This window comes from Lampetra fluviatilis, chromosome 2, assembly GCF_964198595.1.
Source record: "Lampetra fluviatilis chromosome 2, kcLamFluv1.1, whole genome shotgun sequence".
Taxonomy (NCBI): Eukaryota; Metazoa; Chordata; class Hyperoartia; order Petromyzontiformes; family Petromyzontidae; genus Lampetra; species Lampetra fluviatilis.
This window is the reverse complement of record NC_136276.1, coordinates 2,915,687-2,937,090: the sequence shown is the minus strand read 5'-3', so window position 1 is coordinate 2,937,090 and position 21,404 is coordinate 2,915,687. Positions and strand designations below refer to the sequence as shown.

Genomic DNA, 21,404 nt, shown 5'->3' with positions numbered 1-21,404 from the left:
TTACGGTTATACTGTGCATTAACTCACTGCACAGTTTCACCATTTACTCTTTATTTGCACTGCAATTCCACTCGACTTTGCTCCGTGTTTTTGTAACCACGTTTTCCCTCAGGCTCCTCCACTCCGCATTGTGATGCTGGGACCTCGGGGTGCAGGAAAGAGCATGTGCGCACGCTGGCTGGCCGAGAAGCTGGAGATCTTCCACATCCAGTTCCGGGAAAGGCTGCGGGAGCTGGTGACAACTGGGGACAAGCAAGCTGTGCCACAAGAGCCCAGTTCCGACAAAAAGCCACCAGAGGACAACCAACCTCAACAGGTATGCTCACACTTGTATACGCACATGCATGTATGTGTGTATGTTGAACTTCTTTCGCACCATACGTAGCCAACCGTGCTAATCGGAGGTGCAGGCTAAGGTCAACAAACTGTATCTGCATGGTGAAATTTCACCATATATATGGATTAAAGTATACAACAGATGCCATTGGGGAGGGGTGTATATGGGGTTAATTAAAACTATCAAGTCTCAACAGATCCCCAATGGTTTGTAATTGCATACTTTGGACATTGAAACTAATAGATTAACAGTTAACATGGGTTAAAAATCCAAACCAAACATGGAACATTTTGAAACATTGCATATAAACTATTGCAAAGTTAGAGTGTATCGTGATATATTCTGTTATAAGCATCAATCTACCTATTTTATGTAGCAATTGAGGTAAACTAAATTGTATTTTTAAGTGAACTACAGTACATTTAAATGCAGTGCCTATTAAATGGTTAGTTAAACTATTTGTCCTTTGTAAACGTGACACATTTTTTTACTGTTTGGCCATGTCGGGTGGTGGAGGGTTACGACACATTTATAAATAACGCGATCTAACCCCAAAACCTTTATTATGAATAATATTGTTCGCGAAAGCCTACGTGTTAAACTAAACTGTGATGTTGGACACATGTTTAACTTTATGATATAAATTCTGCGGACTCGAGAGGCTTAGGGAGTGCACCACTGCCTTGCAGCAGTGGTTCTGGACCCGCGATCTCTCCTTGATTGCTTCCAAAATTCGAGGCCGTCATGATCAGCACCAGAAAGCAACTCGCCATATTCATGTTGCCTTCTAGCATATTAACAGTTAGGCTCCACTATCCATGTTTCTGACCACATCAAGTGCCTCGATGTTCCTCTCGACTCCACATTGACCTTTGACAGCTCCACCAACCACATCATCATATCTTGCAACTTCCGTCAATTACGTTCACTCATCACCACTGAAGTCGCCAATACCTTTGCCTGCTGGATAGTTGGGTCACACCTCACCTATTGCAACTCCATCCTTGTTCGATCTTCACCCAGTCACCTTAAAATAAACTCCCCATGTTTTCAAAACAATCTCATCCGCGTCATCCCTGATGCCTGTCATCCTCTGCTAGATTTATACCAGGAACAAGGACTGTCACTGTTACACGTCGTTTCTCCATGGCAGCCCCCTCCATCTGGAACGCCATCCCGCAGCACATTCGCAGCATTCAATCTACACCTACTTTAAGAAACACTTAAGTTCCACCTCTCTTGCCTGGCTTTTGAGTGACACCAAGCTTGACTCCGTGCCTCAGATTCATTGTCATTTATGTATATGAAAATATTGCGCACAATATAAATTGCATTATTATGAGTATGAATAGGAAATGGATATATAGTGAGTAGCTGTAAACACGTGGCTTCTCTGAATAATGTCTTGTTTCCATGTGAGAGTAGCAGCAAGAGGTGGAGGGCGACTGGCAGAAGCATGCGGAGGCCGTGGAGGCTTACCTCTCAGACAGCGAGCCACTGCCAGCACAACTGCTCGATAAACTCCTCCTTTCCTGGTGGAACGAGGAGCCCTTCAGGTGCAAAATCATTCTTGCTGAAATGTGCTGAATGGTCCCAAGTTGTTCATGGATGACGATTGCCTCTAACACCAGGCAACCAAGCAGCATTTGTTTAAAGGGGCTACACCTTGCTTATGAGAGTCAGAGATGTAGAAATTAAAAGAAGTTGAAATGTTAACAGAGCGTTACAGCTCTCGTGACATCTGTATTGGACATCCCAGGATACAGCCTAGTACAGATCATTGGCATCAAAACATTCGTCTTCTGGGTTGCATCTAAACATATGCCAATTGAACACATTAGTCTCGAAGGTTCATTGGTTGATGACTTCAATGTTAGTTATGAATTGTTTGCAATGACAGAGAGCCTTTCCATTTATTAATTATTGTATTAGAATAACCGTATTCGATACAGAAATGTAATTAAGTGGGACATCTCTGTACTCGTAGAAGGCAGTACAGTACAGTATGCAGGAATCTCATTAAGTCTAACAATTATCTTACGATTGACAGGCATTCCATATTCAGCGTCCACTTGCAACAGTTGACCAGAGTCGTGGCAGTGTGTGTGGAGCTGACCGCTTCCCCTCCCTCCGTTTTGCACAGGTCACGAGGTTTCCTTTTGGAGGGCTTCCCCAGCACCCCAGATGAAGTGCAGTACCTGGCTGAGAGGGCACTGTTCCCGGAGGTGGCTGTCCTCCTCAATGTCATGGAGGGAGATGTCATCAAGCGGCTGTTGCCTCCACAGCTCGACAAGTGGAGACTTGAGAATAATCGGAAGTTGGAGGAGCTCGCAAATAAGAAGGCTCTCAAAAAGCAGCTGCAGGTGCGTTGCACCGAGTGCTGCAGCCATTCTTTATTGCACGCGGAATTTCTCTGCAGTTTACAAGTGGTATATGTTTAAAACCTATGTAGTTATGAGCAAAATTGAGTGACGTAGTAGATATGAACTTTTAATTGAAATTTATGGAGAACGTGGAGCAAACCTTGGATAACAGCCCTGAGCAATTATCTCGATTCACGATATAAACAATCTTAATGGATAGTTAAATATTGCCGCAATTAATTGTTGTAATAATCAGTTATTTAAGTCTGGTTCGCTTGATCTATGGTTGTTGTGCTTACTGATAAGACATTCTACTGATGCGATTGCAGTCAGATTATTTAACAAAAAATTGTACAGTATTTTTTAAAGTGGTCTTTTGTCAATAAAAAATAAAGCACTCTACGGTATTATCATATTTTAGAGACATTGAATTGTATTCATATTTTTTAAAGCCATGTTAATTTGCTCTGTGGAACAATATGCTTTGGACGGCTTTGGGCTTATTAAAATTTAAATGTGTTCTGTATATAATTCTATCACAGGAGGAGAAGCTTTCTAAAAGGACAGCCAACCGTCTGGCCCGTCAAGCAGAGAGAAGAGCTGAAAGGCTTGTGAGTGCACGCTCTATTAAGTTGCTTTATATGATTCATTACATTGTCACAATTGAGGGTCGCAATTCAGGTATATTTTTTGTCGCTTATACCCTCTTTGTTGTGTTTTCTGTCGTCTTTGTCGCATTAATCTAATTTTACAGAAGCATATAATTTGCATTAATCTTTAATTATTCTTCTACATGTATGATTATTTGCATATAGTATGAATAACATAATAGATTGTAATCAATTGATAGATGCTTAATTACATCTCTAGTGCACATAGGTCGAACACAAGAAATACACACAACAATAACCGCAATTCGCAACTAAGTGGTGGTGATGTCATCACGGCGTTTGTGCCAGGCTATGTGCACTTTAAGGCCATGTTAAGTGTCGAACGGCCGCTGCCAGGTCATGGGACAGACCCAGCAGGTGCCATGGGTTGACTCACTGAGATGACTGGCAGATGCATCACCTGTGCCCCCTACTGTGCCAACTTGCAGTGTTTTAGCCGGAACACATACATCATACATTCAGAAAACGATGAGCTTTAACAAATGTACAGTACTCAACAGAAGAGACCTTAGCTGGGAAATATGTGCTTGTACAGGAGAGACGAAGAGCAAGAGAACGGGAAATGGAGATGAGCGATGAGGAGAGTCAGGGGAGCGATCCTGAGGAGGAGCCTGATGATGATGATGATGAGGAGGAGAATGAAGAGGAGGGCGAGGAGGAAGTGGAAGAGTTGGAAGAGGAATCGGATGTGGCAGAACGTATAAAAACTGAGCTCGGAGAGAAATTTGACGCTGATACGAATGCCTTGCAGAATTTGAAGGTTTGTCTGTATGCTATTGGAAACATCTACGGTATATGCAGAAGAGTGCTTTATATCTTGTGTTCAGTGTGCACCACTCCACATGGCCCACTGTTTTGTAATTAAAACCGTTAATGGATATATAAATATATATATACATACACAAGCAATGCTAACATTGAGTGAGAGAAAACTGCCGGATATCAAACATGTGAAAATGACGCCGCCGGTGTGAAATGAGAGCAAAGCGGGAACCCGTGTGACTGCGAACCAACAGGAGAGTTTGGAGAACGTGTTGGTGGACATCCTGGAGGTGGATGGGAGTCGCAGGCGTCACATTGTACAGCACAAGTTGTGGGAGCGGCTGGGACCTCATCTCCCCGCTAACCGAGGGTCCCTGCTCCAGTCGTGTATCCCCGTCTCGGCCCGCCTCGCTCAGCGGATGCTTCGGCTTTCCTACAAACAGCTGAGCTGCTTTGGGTACCGTGATCCTGTCAAGGTGCGGGCCTGTGCCACTGTGAAATGCCAACAATGGGGAGCAACGCTTCTCCCAACAGCTTTATAAAGTTCCCATTATTCACGGAATTGTCAGCATGTGTAATGAGCCATTTATCAAATCGTTATCCCTGCCAATATTTACAATGCCCTGTCACTTGTACTGTTAAGCATGCACTGCATCCCATCAGCAGTGTGGTATGTTGTTGCAAGTGCGCATGCCGCAAATGAGACTAATGTAACATATTTAAAAGAAACCATGGTAATGTGAACGTAATTTTATATTCTGGGTAAATGGAGTAAATTGCATATTTTGACATGCATTCTTAATCACCAATGAGATATGATTTTTAGTTTTAATTATATAGTAGACATTTTTCTGTGCCAGATATTTTAGTTATGTCGAGTGGCATATCAGCTTGGAAACTGAAGTAAAAAACCCCGACTCATAATAACAAATTGCTTTTATTGTGTAATTTACGCAACTGCATCACAATGCTGCGCATTCCGCAACCACGGAGGTGCATAGATTGAGCTATTTTGAGCCCAATTAATGGGTGTTTACATATGTGGGAGGATGCCAGAGCACCCATAGGAAACCCACAGATGCGAAGGGGCAACACGCTATCCCATACAGGTAGGACAGGTGACATTAGTCCGCGTTTACTGTACCACCCTCTTCTGGTGAGCCACGGTACGGCACCTCAATGTTTGCGATTCGCCAACCCTCGCGTGCACAAGGATGATTACTGGCACACGCCACCACCCTCACCAGATTTAAAGTGTCACAGGGTAGACAGGTGCTTCCTATATACATTACCTCCTTAGTGCTGGGCAGGAAATTGGTTGAGCTTCACCTCAGAGAACCGAGTGCCTCCAACAAAGCAACCAACATGATTTCCTCCAGGAAGCCTAGATTTTCCTCAGTGGTCTGTAATATAAGTGCTGAACATGCCTAGTGCAGCTTTACTCTAAGATCTCCAGAACTGGGGCAGGTCCCCAGTGGTGAGGTTGGAAATGCCACACTCTTTTATTTATATGTAATGCTTAATATTTAAACGGTGCATGCATTTAACTTTGTGGTTTCCCATACAGATGTATGAAGGAGATGTCCTTTCAAAAAGCCGGAGCACTGCAGAAGTGTCATACCAAGTCATCTATCGGCAACACATCTACTTTTTCTCCAGCAAGGCTTCCCAAGACAAGTTTACAGCAAATCCTGTGCTGTACACATTTCAGCCACCACCTAAGCCAGCCATTCCTATTAGGCTGGCTGTTTTGGGCCCTCCAAAATCTGGAAAAACCACAAGTAAGGTCAAGATATTACTTTAGTCATGTTTAGGTTTTTGAAATACATTTTCCATGAAAAAATTAAGTGCATGGAAATGTAACGGGGAGCATGAAGAGCCTGGAATTCATGCTGTTCATTTCTGGAATTTGTCTGAATAAATCTGGAAATGGTTCGGATTTGAACTCTAATTGTACTGCCGGAAGCATTCATTGCAACATAAGTTGTAGAAAAAAGTTCTAACCTGGCATCGTTGTTTATGGATCTTCATGGCTGAGAAGCTCACTTCCGCTCCAAGGCTATGTTTTTCGATGCAATCTACCCTCAAGCTTATGTCAGTTGTCATGTGACAGCATATAAAAGTGCACTTAATTTGTTTAATTTGTGATGATGCGTTGATGTCTGATTTGATGCTTCAACAGATTGGTGGCATTATGGTATGCCTCCATTGGCGTCTGCTCTAATTAGGGGTGCCACAGTGGCTAAGAGATGTTAACTGCCTCGCCTGGCATGCAGGAGGTCGTGGGTTTGACCCTGACGCCGATTTTTTTGAGTTTTTTTTAATTTTCGCCCCATGATTGCATGGATTTTTTTTTATCAAAGCCCTCCAGATTTTCCCTCCACATTTAGAAACATGTGTTTAGAGTACTTAGGTGCTAGAAATTTCTACATGATAAGCCACTTTGTTGAACTATCATTGGTAAATGTATTTAAACCAATGTAATATTACATGAATGACACCTACCTGTACTCGTAACTTGACATCTATAACTGTATGAGCAAACATGTAAATCATCACAACCAGATATCACAGCCCTTTATACTCAGCCTTGGCTCTCATTCAACCCAGAATGCTTAATGAGAATAATGATGAAGTATGGTGGAAAAATCATTATTTTACCCTCGTTCACAAACATGTAATGATGCATCATCACCCATCAGACAGCTGTCCCCTCATCCCCTCCTGCTTCCGCTCCTTGTCCATGCTATGCTCGTTAAAATACTGGTGATAATCACGGTTAACAGATGACATAGACACATTTGTATTAAATAGGCAAGGTTTTATGGGGGTGTTTTTTCCAAAGAATTTCAGAGTTCTAAATAAAAAAAACGCAATAAAAATTAAATCGAGATACACCTCTGCCAAGCATCCCTTTCAGGTTAAAAAAAAATAACATTTTGAATGAGATACACCTTGAAATAATTTTGCAGAGCATCTTCACTCTGTTCTGCTCCTTACAGGAACTACGTTTACCTCCTGCTTCAAACAACTTCCAGCTTAGCCAAGCCTCCCCTAACAAATGCCAGCCCCGCTTCACGTTTTTCCTCTGTCCCCCATTAGGATTTCCTTCAGTTCATGCACGTTGCGTAATATTTGTTTTGAATTGCATTGCAGTTTGCCGTATTGGGGGGGCGGGGGGGGCGATCGGCTTCCTCCAAACCCGTGATGCTTTGGGGCTGCTGCATGGCAATTGTGGAATGATGCATTGCATCAAGTTGCATTGCACTGTATACATCCTGTGGCGCTGACAGCATTCAAACGACCACAGTCATGAGCGGATCACTGGTTGCAGTTGCAGGCAGGCTGGCGCAGGAGTACGGGGTGCTGCGGCTGTCGGCAGGGGAGGCGGTGCGCACTGTGCTGGCTACCCAGCCTGGCACGGCCCTAGCAGCACAGCTCACGGCTGTCCTGCTATCTGGGCAGGCTGTGCCTGACGAGCTGACCACCCGGTGCTTGGACGTAGTACTCATGCAGCCAATCTGCCATACGCACGGGTACAATGCATTACAGCGCAGTTATATTAGGGCGCATGTTATACAACACACGATATCACTTATATGAGCACTTACGCAGAGCCGATAGGCACGTGTTTGGTCTCCTGCATCGAGTGTGATTCACATTCAGGAGCTGATGTACATGTGCACATGAAGTGAACGCTGCCACACGTGTGTGTAGTTGTGTCCGAAGAGTCAACTATAAGATATTTCCTGTGCTTCATACTCATAGCATTTACAGTAAAACTATCCTTTCAGGTTCAAGACAATGTATGAAGGGAAATGCACGTGATGATAAAAATCACACAAAGCTCACGCGTGGCTGCAAATTATACGTAATGACTCGCTTACCTGCAGTCTAATGGCCACCTATTAATTCAGATAATAAACCTAATCACTACCAATTCAGCCAAAAACGGCTGCAAATAGTAACATAGTGAGGTGTTCAGTCACATTGTTTCAGTGTTTTTCTGAAGTTAGTTCATAAGGTCACCTTGTCTGGCTGTCATTCAGGTTTGTGCTCGATGGCTATCCCTTGACGCAGAGGCAGGTACGCCTGCTGGATGCTCGCGGGATTGTGCCGGTGATCGTTGTCGCAATGCAGCTGGCGAGTTCGGAGGTGCTACAGAGAGGATTCCAAGATTGCAAGGGGCCTGGGAGGTAGATGTCCTTATTGCTGATAACATTTATTTTTGGACCCAGGTGTATATTTTTCGTGGATTATACATGGTCAGTGTTCCTATAAGCTGGTGTTTGTCCAAGGACACGCAATTTTGTTGGTTATGGCTGTCAGATTTGTGCCTAAAGAGTCTAAATAACATGCACTGCAAATTACAGCCTTTGTGATGCAACTCAGATTTAATGTTATTGTCTGGGCAGGTCTTACCCGCAACTCGACAGCCCCCAGGCACTGGCTGTAAAGATGTCTCATCATCAGAGAGAAGTGGCTGCTGTGCAGGACTTTTACAAGCGTCAACACCAGAATTGGATTCTCATGGATGGCACCCGGAGCAAGTGGTGGCTGTGGACTGAGATGCTGCGCCATGTGGCAGTGAGTGTGCGGCAGATCCAGGACTATCTGCATGACATTGGCCGAGGTACGAAGCATTCACACCAATACTTTTTGAATGTGCCGTTGCCCATCACAATACGTGCAGCACAGTACAACGTCACATGTCCAACTCACTGGAGACCGAGCGGTAGATGGAATATGTGCAAAGGTAGAATAAGCGAACGTATTTAGAAAATGTCAGTTCCCCTTGAATAAATACTGCACTGAGTGTGGACGTTAATTGGTTAGGGCAAATATGTAATGGTCAGATATGGGACGCACTGGAATTTATTAAGCTTCAAAAGCAGACAGATTCGTACTTAGCTCATTCTTCACTCGTGTTCGTGTCTATGTTGCCCATTTGAAATGCTCAGGATGGGCGGCCCGGATTGAGGGTCTGTGCGTGACTCCGGAGGAGTGTGCAGTGCGGCTGGGTGAGTTCAAGGAGTACTGCCCAGTCAGCTTGGCACTCCGCGGGGAGTACGTCTGCTGTGACGCTCCCTCCTTGCGGTGGACTGCAGAGTTCTGCGGACACTACTACAAAATGGCTTCAGAGACTGATCTGCAGGTGGGATTGTGCTTGTGTTGTCTATTCCCTCGATGTTGTCTTTTTTAATATACAGCTCTTATAACCTTGCTCAATTCAAGAAATGTGTTAACTCGTACTCATTACACGTTTCACAGTGCTGTCTGCTGCTGGCCCAATTACATTTTGGGCCATTGGGCCTGTGCTTAGAAATTGTAAAATAATGTTTTACAAGTCATTTGTCTTATGGAAACACAAAGTCAGTGTCTACTTGTCTCAAATGAGCATTGGTCAGTGCTTATCTGTTGGTGGCCTTGAGAAAATGATAAATATTTAACATGTTAAATTATTTACTGTATCTAAAACTTACCTTTCTCATGTGTTATATATGTGTATGCAATATACATGTAATGGCTGTGTAATAACACAATAAAAAACTGTTATTAAATAATTGCACTTTGAATCAATCAAAACTTTAATTATAACTATGAGATCCCATCAAGAAAAGTCACTTGCAAGGCAGACTTGGTAGGAAATTCAATAATTTTGTACATAGGTAAACAATTGCAGGGAATTGTGCAAAGTAAAATAATTTCAAAAATATTGTTTCAAATGTTGTGATAATAAAACTAAAATATGCCTTTTTGTTGTCATTCTCTGATGTATTGTTATTTTTTGCTCTCCATACTTAAGTGTGATGTCTGATCTATGTGTTACTTGTGCCTATTTCAACTAATACTTATCTTGTGTCTTTTAAATGTACCTTTGCATTTGCATATTTGTTCTCTGCTCTTGGACAAGGTGCACACAATCATGATCACTGTAACTCGGGCTACAGAATATGTGATGGGCTGAACCAGGCAATTACATCCATACAAAAAATATATAATATATGCAAGTGCGACATTTGGCTGTAACTAAGCACTGGCACATTTCACCCCCTGCCCAGATTTTCCTTAAAAGTCCCGAGCAGTTCACGGCTCCGCTGGCACCGCGTGCTCTGCCTCCAAGCGACGCACTGCCCCATCCCCTCACACCGGCACAAGTAAAGCAGATGTTCCCCAAGCAGGTGGAGCTTCAGGGCTACTGCCCTGTCACCTACCTGGACGGTCAGCTCAGGTAAACCCACCTCATCCTCAATCTCAATTGTGTTTCTGTTCTATATTTCATCATGGGATCTCCTTTACCAGTACCAAAATATGAGAATAGGTTTTCCCCTTTTTTCTGGCAACAAAACAGGTGTTAATATGTTAAAACACCAAACTGAAACCTTTTACAAGGAATCATGTCTGCATTAACCACAATACTTGTGGTCAAGAATGCAAACAAAAAACATACTCGCCAAAAGGCATCCTCTGAAATAACACCGTTTGAGACGAGGCTCCAAAGAAAGCTGTCTCTGGTGTGGACCAATCAGTTTCAAAGACAATGCATATATTATCAGAGTATGTTTTTTGTTTGCATTCTGACCACAAGTATTGTGGTTAATGCAGACATGATTCCTTGTAAAAGGTTTCAGTTTGGTGTTTTAACATCTGAACACAACTGTTTTGTTGCCAGGAAAAATGGGAAAACCTATTCTCAATATTCTATATTTATTTTGTCTTGTTAAATGAGTATGCCTTATTGCAGCCTAACGAGCATCGGGCACTGAACTTAATCCTAAGAATATGTAACAAAATTAACTAGCCTGTTAAATAAATGTTGGCAGTGTTGTTCAATAACATTGAATGTGTGCAGAAAGTGTAATTTTTCACTTGCCACATCTTGTGTTGGTAATAATGATCCACTTAAAACGTGATACTGGTAGTGACTATACGGCTGTGATGGTAAACACTTCTAGACAGGATGGGTATAGAGAAATGCACATCTTTAGATATGCCTAAATCATTCAAGGAGTCCATAAGGTAGATGTTTCCACTCCAATGGAAAGCCTAATTTATTTCAGCTATGACTGCTTGGTGAATGGGAGTATGGAATTTGCTGCAGAATACAGAGGAAAGGTTTACACTTGCCTGTCGGAAGCTGCACGGCAATCATTTTTGAAGTAAGTGCCTTTTTAAATTTAATGTCCATCATATATTTTTTTCACACATCATATGCGTATCATGTATATATGTATTACACTGGAATTGTAATAACGTGAAATAATTTGTGTTATGCTTTTTTCCTGTAGGTTGCCAGAAAAATATTCAGATATTAAACTCCCCAAAAAACTTCCACCAAAGAGAGTGCCGATATCATTGACCTCACTTCCAATGTTGGGCTACCTGGAGCAGGTATTGCTGTTCATACATTTTCCAGCATAAAAACGCACATTTTCTACTGACTTGTATACGCAAAGAGCAGGCAGGGTATATTTAAGTAAAGGAATATAACCGGGTGTTTGTGTATTTTCTGAAGTACTGATTTAAAATGTATATATACAAAGGAACCTCTAGGCACATTGGTAAGAAGACTGTGTGGGTGGCTGTGGTTTTCTTTCCTGCTCAGGGCTTGTCAACTGCGTTGGTGAAAGCCTTGAGTGCAGTGGGGTGCCTCAAGCCTAAATACCCCTTCCTCTCTCTGCACCGCTCCGCCCTTCTGCTCGTCGCATTCCATCTCAAGAGTAAGTTCACTCACCGTTAAACCTTGGCCTTTCATTTTGAAACAGTGAACTGCGGGCAGGCAAGCGCAACTAAGCTTTGTTGTGGCTTTGCACAGCTATAAACTCATCACCATGGGTCTCCTTTAAAACTGAGTTACCGTGAGCAGTGTTTGGTGGGGGGGGGGAGGTGCTTTGAATGCAGCAGATCCTGTATATTGAATGTGCATGTGGCAGCCTTGAACCCTAGGAGTTCTGAGCACGTGAAGACCGAGTACAAGCAGCGACTGCGGAGCTTTGAGGAGTGCTGTGAACTCCTGGTGCACCTGGGTTCCACCATGCCACGCGCCTTCCAGCCTATCGACCAGCGCCCACCTGCACTGGAGCACAGTATGCAGACCTTCCTGGCCATTGAGAAGTGTGGGTCAAAAGATCTAGACAAATCTGCAGGGATGACCCAGGTAGGGCTTGTATAACGGACAAGCGAATGTCAAATAACATTGATCAATCTGGAGTAAATGGCCATATATTCAACTTTGTAAAATTTTCATAACATATTGAAGAGTACTTAAAGTTGTGTGATGGATATATAAGCAGAACTCTCTTGTGTGACTCCACACATACATTAAATATGTTTAGTCTATTGGCCTATTGACTTTTTGTTCATTGAATTCTCTTGCACGTGTGCTGAACCAATTTTGCAAATAAAAAGCTTTAAACTATCCTGTTTTTTTCCTCAATGTTTTTTTTTTATTCTGGGATGCCTCTGGGAACCATTGCTCTATATCATTCGAGGGATTGGTTTAGAAATCTATTACATGAATGCTTTTTGCAATGATGCAATTTCTGCTTGCCTAAGTCTGCCACCTGTCAATCAACTGCTGGATGAAGACCTTTAAATGCCATGTCAGTCTTGGGGATCGTTTTTTTTAATGAAACTTAACCACAGTTGTCAGTGCGGGTTGGTGAAGGGGTTAGGAGGCCCAGAGCTGCTTTATATATCACTTGCCATGGATGTTAGCTGTTGTTGGGAATCTAAATCAGGTCGCTGGATTCATGGTACAATGCGCTAATTACTCTTCCACCACTTCGACGTATAAAAAGACAGGTTAAATATTACAAACAATTGAATTTCGTGTATTGAAATCGTATACATCAATATATTCCAGTGTATTCGAGAAAAGTTTTTCTGACTGGCGTCCTGGCTGGATGACTAGTGACGTCACTGCGCACACCTGCTTGATGACAACCCCTGCATCCCCACCCACCTTCCACCTCGGCCGCATCTTTTGATTGATTTTCTATGTTTATGCGGGTAAGAAACATTCAGCCTCAAGCTGATTTACAGGAACGACCCGCTGAGGACAGTGGTAAAACAAAAACAATTTGAAGTTACAGCAAATAACTCAGAAGCATTGCAGACATTTGAGGAGAAGCAAACATTCGAGGAAGACAAAATGAAAGTGATGCACCATTCAAGTAATACCGGCAGGTAAGATAAATAAATTGTAACATCAAATCGCACTCCATCATTCGCTCACCACCTGTGCAAGAAAAATGATGTCTTTCACTGTGCTATGATAAAAAATAAATAAAGAAAATGATGCGTAAATGTTACATTAAGGTGAATACAAATAAATAAAGCAATATTTCATACTATGTTCGAAAAAAATGTTTTGCTGGCTGACAGGGCGTCACGTCTGCAGCGAGGTTAGGGACGAACAGTCACGTCCAAACGACGTGCGGTTTGCGAGTATTAATAATGAATACGTTTACCATACTCAAATGAAGATGGTGATCAATAATGACGTGGGCTCGGATAAAATAAATAGACATCAGATGAAAGTGGAGGAATTTCAGTTTTATTTTTGTGCACGGCACAGCCAAAGCACATTCATTGTTGACATATTGGTGAAGGGTGAGCAGGACGACAAACTTAAATTAAATGTAGATTACCGATGTATTATGATAGAGGCACATATTGTATTTATCTAGATCCACATACGAGTTAGATGATAAGCTTAATGAACTGCCATAGAGGTGTACATTGGAATGCTACAGCCAATCTCGCAGATAATAACGATAGGTAGGCAGGAATGCAAATGACAAAACGCCGAGAGTAATGACAGCACCAGAACACACATTTAATGATCTAACCCTATCAAAAATTGCAACCACAAAAAAGAGCACTCAAAGGGGCCTGGCACAGGAGACGTTAATAAGATGGGACAGAGGGCCTCAACGTGGCCGCAGAATCTGCTCAATGAAGGCGAATCCCATCGGTGCACCCCCGTGACCCGAAGCCATCATCATCATCTCGATGGAGTCCCAAGCCGAGCAAAACGACGGGGGTGACATCACCCTCCGGAGAGAAAGAGATTTCCCCATCGCAGCCACACCGGGGCAGCACAGAGCAGGGCAACGTGGATATATTTAAATAACGAAACGACGCTGCGCGCACACGCACCACACACACACGCGAGAAAAAAAAATCAAAACCCAGAAGAAGAAAAAAAAACCCTCCCTGGCCAGGGATTCGGCAATCTCCGTCTCACCCCGCCCGGGCCGCTCGGCTCTTTCCGTTCATTCTCCTCTTCCCCCCCCACCCCTACCCCTCCATCGTCCGCAGCTCCGTTCTCCTTCACCGCCGCCGCTGCCGCTGCCGCTGCTCCTTCATCATCACCACCACCAACCACCTCCTCCTCCATCATCTTCATCATCAGCGGCGGCGGCAACCTCGTTCAGGAGAACATGGAGGCCCTCCTCCTCCTCCTCGCCGCCGTCTCCGATGCCTCCGATGCCGTGGGGTCGCTCCATTGATTCCGCCGTTGCCCGGTCGGAGCTGCAGAGGAGAAGAGGGGAGGGAGGGGAGGGAGGCGACGGAGCGGATTTAATCGCAATATTTATTCGGTTTTATCTTATTTTATTGTTTTTTTTTAGGGGGGTGGGTGGGCGGCGGCGGGGGGGGGGTGCCCGGGGGGGTGGGGGGTTGTCGGCGGGTAATTAAAGCCGTGAGGGCGACGATATTAATTATTGTTACAGAAATTAAGACGACAACGGCGGCGGTGGAGCGAGGCAAAGCGCCGCGGCTGGAAGAGGGGAAGGGGCTCGGAGGGTTCGGAGGAAGCCGATGGTCGCGTCGGATTTCCTTTTGCCGTCAAGACGCCACTACGGCATCGGCAGCCGCAGCAGTAACAACAACGACGACATAATAATAACGGTGCAATCGCAACAGAAAACAACAGCGTCCGTGCGTCGACGATAGCGAAGGGAGCAAATCGGCGCCCGCTGCCTTGTCTAGCCGATCATGACAGCGGGGCCGTGGTGAGGTAGCGGTGGTGGTGGTGGTGAGACGGTGGTGGTGCTGAGGTTGTAGCGGTGGTGAGGTGGTGGTGGTGAGGTGGTGGTCAGGCCGTGGTGGTGGTGAGGCGGTGGTGGTGGTGCTGAGATTGTAGCGACGCTTGACAATAGCGCGAATCAAACAACGACGTTTAAACGCCGCGTACCCGGCAAATCGTAAACGCCGCGGACAATAACCAACGAGCAATAGTCCCGGGCTCACGACGACCCTCTCGCTTTAAAAAAAAAACCACTGTGGTCCACGATTTTATCAACGCAAGAGAAGACATGAATTCCACGGAGGTCGCCGACGACTCGTCCAACGACGCGGACATCGTGGCCTTCTTCAAGTCAGGTGAGAAGGCGGCTCCTGGGATGAACCCCACGTCCACAGAGATCTCCACAGATCTCTCCCTTTGCGTGCGTGCAGATCCACGGGCCCCCCACCCACCCCCAGATCTGATCTCACGTCACTCGGATCACAGGGTCGGTCACCCTTCTTAATTGATTTGATTTTTCAGGTCACCCAGATATTGTGGTCTCGTGTAGCCGCTTGATCACAGGGCCCAGGTAAAAGCCCTCAAGTTTCGTGATCGCATGTCCCAGATTGAGTGGTTCCAGTGTCTCCTGGATGCGTTCCCAAGTTCTCGACTTTCAGGGAAATCCCCGTTTTGTAAATCTCCTGTTCCCAGATCCGAGTTCGTAGGTCTCTTGACCCTAGGCCCTCTGGTTGCGTTGCCAAATTCCTAAGGTTGTGTTTTCAGGTCTCCTCCTGACCCCAGGTCTCGGGGTGCGATTCAAGGTGCGATGTCTTTTGGGTCCATCTGATCCCAGGTTCCTGTTTGTGGTTTCAGATCTGCCGACCCCGTGTATGTGATCCTCGCCTTATTTCCTGATCTTGGTGGTAGGTTCTCACCTCTAAGATCTCAGGTTGTGTGTTGGGTTTTTATTTCGTCACGATCCTGGTTCTAGGGTCCCTTATCCATTGGTAGTGGTCGCCAGAGTCCCTGATCTCAGTTCCCCTGTTAATTGGGTTCCACGATGGGCATTGGTGGGGAAGGTCTCGTTTTCCTCGTTTTTTTTGCAGGTTCCAACATTGTTGCACGGGTCATTCATTTATCACCAGGTTGTTGTCTCAGGTCCCATGGTGTCTTGATTTTTGCTCTGAAATCCCATGTTCAGGTCTAACCATGTATTTCAGTGGCAAATTGCATAAAATGTCTCTTGTGATTATTTTCCAACTTTAAGCAATACTTAAAATGGCAAACTACATTATGTGTAAATTTACACTTGAAGTGTTTAATGCAACTGGCCACTCGTCCTTTACCTAGGCTCTGAGTCATTGGGCTTCTGGGAGCTCTGAAATGCTCAGGTTTCAGGTCTTGATCCCAGACTGCATTCCCTGAGTGTCATGCAACGTCCACCGTTCCGCAAGTCTGGACATGTCTCGGGAGTTCCATGGTTTCTAGGCCTTAGGTTCCCAAATGTTCGGTGCCAAATTTAATATCTGTGCCATGGCCCCAGGTCCGGGTCCTATGCCTACATAAAGGTCCTAGATTCGGGTCACTCGTCATCATGTAGTAACTAGCACGTTCAGATCGCAGGCTGCTAGATGAGTGGTGATGTCATGAGTCTTAGAGACAGAGAGAATGATGCTGCTGCCTCGTTCGCCCTGGGAAATTAGATTTGCTGGAGGGTTCTGTTTCTTTGGATTTCGTGCGTTTAGTGCTTAAGCCGTTGTCCAATGTCCTGAAGTCCGCAGCGGTTCGGTTTAGTTCCTAACTGTTCAGTTTGATGTCGTGTTCTTATTGGTGATGGTTGTATTCATTTAGGTTTGGCTCTGTGTATCTCCCTGTGGTGTGGTTCCTTTAGGGGCTTGCTTTGAATGCAGTGCGTGTTCGGCAGATATGGGTTCAATTACTATTGCAATTGTGCAATTCGTTATACATTGTAATCACATTGTAATTGTGATTTCAGCTAACGATGCTGCTATGCCTAATTATAATTGATCTCAGGCCTAGTGTTCAGAGCTTCCACTACTGTACTCTTTAATAAACCCTGCTGGTGAGGGACTGGGATGGAATCATGTAAGAGAAAGAGCGAGAGAAGGATGCCTGACGTGTGCGCTAACAGATATAACGGCACGGTGGGAAATGCAAGAATGATGTTGTGTTTACCGGTATTGTCAGTGTGTTCAGACGTAACCAGGATGTTTACATTTATATTTTTGTCAATGAGAAAAATGTTGATGGGGGTGGTTATTACAATGGTGCTAGGCAGTGTTAGTGTTGGTGGTGCTGGCAGTGTTAGTGATGGTGGTGGTGTTAGTGATGGTGGTGCTGGTGGTGTTAGTGATGGTGGTGCTGGCAGTGTTAGTGCTGGTGGTGTTAGTGATGGTGGTGCTAGGCAGTGTGAGTGGTGGTGGTGCTGGTGGTGTTAGTGATGGTGGTGCTAGGCAGTGTGAGTGGTGGTGGTGCTGGTGGTGTAAGTGATGGTGGTGTTAGTGATGGTGGTGCTGGCGGTGTTAGTGATGGTGGTGCTGGTGGTGTTAGTGATGGTGGTGCTGGCGGTGTAATTGATGGTGGTGCTGGCAGTGTTAGTGATGGTGGTGCTGGCAGTGTTAGTGATGGTGGTGCTGGCAGTGTTAGTGATGGTGGTGCTGGCAGTGTTAGTGGTGGTGGTGCTGGTGGTGTAATTGATGGTGGTGCTGGCAGTGTTAGTGATGGTGGTGCTGGCAGTGTTAGTGATGGTGGTGCTGGCGGTGTTAGTGATGGTGGTGCTGGCGGTGTTAGTGATGGTGGTGCTGGCAGTGTTAGTGGTGGTGGTGCTGGTGGTGTTAGTGATGGTGGTGCTGGTGGTGTTAGTGATGGTGGTGCTGGCAGTGTTAGTGATGGTGGTGCTGGCAGTGTTAGTGATGGTGGTGCTGGCAGTGTTAGTGATGGTGGTGCTGGCAGTGTTAGTGATGGTGGTGCTGGCAGTGTTAGTGATGGTGGTGCTGGCGGTGTTAGTGATGGTGGTGCTGGCAGTGTTAGTGGTGGTGGTGCTGGTGGTGTTAGTGATGATGGTGCTGGCAGTGTTGGTGATGGTGGTGCTGGTGGTGTTAGTGATGGTGGTGCTGGCAGTGTTAGTGATGGTGATGCTGGTGGTGTTGGTGATGCTGGTGGTGTTAGTGATGGTGGTGCTGGTGGTGTTAGTGATGGTGGTGATGGTGGTGCTGGCAGTGTTAGTGATGGTGATGCTGGTGGTGTTGGTGATGGTGGTGCTGGCAGTGTTAGTGGTGGTGATGCTGGTGGTGTTAGTGATGGTGGTGCTGGCGGTGTAATTGATGGTGGTGCTGGCAGTGTTAGTGATGGTGGTGCTGGCGGTGTTAGTGATGGTGGTGCTGGTGGTGTTAGTGATGGTGGTGCTGGTGGTGTTAGTGATGGTGGTGCTGGCAGTGTTAGTGATGGTGGTGCTGGCAGTGTTAGTGATGGTGGTGCTGGTGGTGTTAGTGATGGTGATGCTGGTGGTGTTAGTGATGGTGATGCTGGTGGTGTTAGTGATGGTGATGCTGGTGGTGTTAGTGATGGTGATGCTGGTGGTGTTAGTGATGGTGATGCTGGCGGTGTTAGTGATGGTGGTGCTGGTGGTGTTAGTGATGGTGGTGCTGGCAGTGTTAGTGGTGGTGGTGCTGGTGGTGTTAGTGGTGGTGGTGTTAGTGATGGTGGTGTTGGCAGTGTTAGTTATGGTGGTGCTGGCGGTGTTAGTGGTGGTGGTGTTAGTGATGGTGGTGTTGGCAGTGTTAGTGATGGTGGTGCTGGTGGTGTTAGTGATGGTGGTGCTGGTGGTGTTAGTGATGGTGGTGCTGGCAGTGTTAGTGGTGGTGGTGCTGGTGGTGTTAGTGGTGGTGGTGTTAGTGATGGTGGTGTTGGCAGTGTTAGTTATGGTGGTGCTGGCGGTGTTAGTGGTGGTGGTGTTAGTGATGGTGGTGTTGGCAGTGTTAGTGATGGTGGTGCTGGTGGTGTTAGTGATGGTGGTGTTGGCAGTGTTAGTGATGGTGGTGCTGGTGGTGTTAGTGATGGTGGTGCTGGTGGTGTTAGTGATGGTGGTGTTGGCAGTGTTAGTGATGGTGGTGCTGGTGGTGTTAGTGATGGTGGTGTTGGCAGTGTTAGTGATGGTGGTGCTGGCGGTGTTAGTGATGGTGGTGCTGGTGGTGTTAGTGATGGTGGTGTTGGCAGTGTTAGTGGTGGTGGTGCTGGTGGTGTTAGTGATGGTGGTGCTGGTGGTGTTAGTGATGGTGGTGCTGGCGGTGTTAGTGATGGTGGTGCTGGCAGTGTTAGTGGTGGTGGTGCTGGTGGTGTTAGTGATGGTGGTGTTGGCAGTGTTAGTTATGGTGGTGCTGGCGGTGTTAGTGGTGGTGGTGTTAGTGATGGTGGTGTTGGCAGTGTTAGTGATGGTGGTGCTGGTGGTGTTAGTGATGGTGGTGCTGGTGGTGTTAGTGATGGTGGTGTTGGCAGTGTTAGTGATGGTGGTGCTGGTGGTGTTAGTGATGGTGGTGTTGGCAGTGTTAGTGATGGTGGTGCTGGTGGTGTTAGTGATGGTGGTGCTGGCGGTGTTAGTGATGGTGGTGTTGGCAGTGTTAGTGATGGTGGTGCTGGTGGTGTTAGTGATGGTGGTGTTGGCAGTGTTAGTTATGGTGGTGCTGGCGGTGTTAGTGGTGGTGGTGTTAGTGATGGTGGTGTTGGCAGTGTTAGTGATGGTGGTGCTGGTGGTGTTAGTGATGGTGGTGTTGGCAGTGTTAGTGATGGTGATGCTGGTGGTGTTAGTGATGGTGGTGCTGGCGTTGTTAGTGATGGTGATGCTGGTGGTGTTAGTGATGGTGGTGCTGGCGGTGTTAGTGATGGTGGTGCTGGTGGTGGTAGTGATGGTGGTGCTGGTGGTGGTAGTGATGGTGGTGCTGGTGGTGGTAGTGATGGTGGTGCTGGCGGTGGTAGTGATGGTTGTGCTGGCGGTGTTAGTGATGGTGGTGCTGGCAGTGTTAGTGATGGTGGTGCTGGTGGTGTTAGTGATGGTGGTGTTAGTGATGGTGGTGCTGACAGTGTAAGTGATGGTGGTGCTGGCGGTGTTAGTGATGGTGGTGCTGACAGTGTAGGTGATGGTGGCGCCAGCGGTGTCCACTGATCGTGGTTTTGGATGGTTAAATTTCAGGCTGAGCACAAGCCCCAAGCACATGCTGCGTGCCCGGTTTGTACAGTAACGCACCTCCCCATCACCCCCTCTCCCACCCTCCTTTGTTACGGGATCTGCGAGACTGTGAGTGCGCGGCTTGTGCGCTGGGGTTGACGGTGCCCGTGATTCATGCACCAGAATTGCCATTAAGCGTCTGCGCGTGCGACGGCCTCTCTCGTGAGCGTGGGCACTCCATGTAAGGGTGACTGAGGTTGGATGGTTTTGGTGGGGGCAGCGGGCCGTGACAGCTTTGCTCTCCCCTCTCCTCCTTCCAGGAGGGGGGCGGGAGGGGTGATGGAAATGCTGAGAGAGCGGGAAGGGGTGCGCACCAGCCGCATGCATCAGCTTGACCCCGTGACCCCATGCACCCTGACCCCGAGGTGGTGGACGTCAGCCCGCGCCCTCCTGGGGGCTTCCCCGAGGGGATTGCGTGAGATGACGTCATCACGCTTGGCCGGTGCATGAAGAATGTATAATCCGCTTCCAATCGAGACGAGGAGGGATTCATTATCGCCCGTGATTGTTGTTTTTATTTATAATTTTGGTTCGGGAATGCACAGTTAGTTGGAAGGCCACCGTGTGATTGTGTCGTGTAGGGTGGCGAGTCACCTCACTTGTTTGTGCATCAGCAATGTTGGTATTTTGGTCGGTCAATATTTATCTGTTAAATTGAGCCAAAGCAAATGGATTGCAGTATACACACGAATATATCTGGTCCTTCTTTTTGATTCCAGTGCCCTTGGTGCTCTTTTCAGACCCAACTTTCGTTTATATATTTATTATCCATTGGATCCAAAATGTGTGAGTCAAAGGCCACCTTGATAGCTTAAGGTGTTGTAGATTTCAGCCTGAATGCTTCGTGCTCAGCACAAGTACCCCCAGTGATCTAGTCAAGACCCCAGTCTGTTCAACAAAAGACTGCCCTCTTTACAGCCCATACGCCTTCCTGCCCATCCCAAGGGCCTTTAATGTTTTGGCAATTGGACCTCCAAGGAACCAAAATTTCCCGCCCACCACCCCACCCTTT

General features: G+C 46.2%; 2 protein-coding genes across 5 annotated transcripts in view; both read left to right on the top strand.

The window, feature by feature from the left end:
- AK9 (adenylate kinase 9) overlaps nt 1-12,537 on the top strand; it is a 32,031-nt gene extending 19,494 nt beyond the window's left edge. For both annotated transcript variants that reach the window (XM_078866708.1, XM_078866709.1), the window contains exons 22-37: nt 113-316; nt 1,763-1,893; nt 2,481-2,700; nt 3,243-3,311; nt 3,907-4,131; nt 4,388-4,609; nt 5,701-5,914; nt 7,468-7,669; nt 8,183-8,329; nt 8,549-8,766; nt 9,095-9,288; nt 10,196-10,365; nt 11,195-11,293; nt 11,423-11,525; nt 11,740-11,854; nt 12,068-12,537. In XM_078866708.1, coding sequence (XP_078722834.1) covers nt 113-316; nt 1,763-1,893; nt 2,481-2,700; nt 3,243-3,311; nt 3,907-4,131; nt 4,388-4,609; nt 5,701-5,914; nt 7,468-7,669; nt 8,183-8,329; nt 8,549-8,766; nt 9,095-9,288; nt 10,196-10,365; nt 11,195-11,293; nt 11,423-11,525; nt 11,740-11,854; nt 12,068-12,306 — 2,772 coding nt within the window. In that variant the 3' untranslated portion in view covers nt 12,307-12,537. The remainder of the gene's footprint in view (nt 1-112; nt 317-1,762; nt 1,894-2,480; nt 2,701-3,242; nt 3,312-3,906; nt 4,132-4,387; nt 4,610-5,700; nt 5,915-7,467; nt 7,670-8,182; nt 8,330-8,548; nt 8,767-9,094; nt 9,289-10,195; nt 10,366-11,194; nt 11,294-11,422; nt 11,526-11,739; nt 11,855-12,067) is intronic.
- Nucleotides 12,538-14,816: 2,279 nt separating this feature from the next.
- LOC144939525 (triple functional domain protein-like) overlaps nt 14,817-21,404 on the top strand; it is a 182,936-nt gene continuing 176,348 nt past the window's right edge. For all 3 annotated transcript variants that reach the window (XM_078866706.1, XM_078866705.1, XM_078866707.1), the window contains exon 1: nt 14,817-15,524. In XM_078866706.1, the coding sequence (XP_078722832.1) occupies nt 15,458-15,524 (67 nt within the window). In that variant the 5' untranslated portion in view covers nt 14,817-15,457. The remainder of the gene's footprint in view (nt 15,525-21,404) is intronic.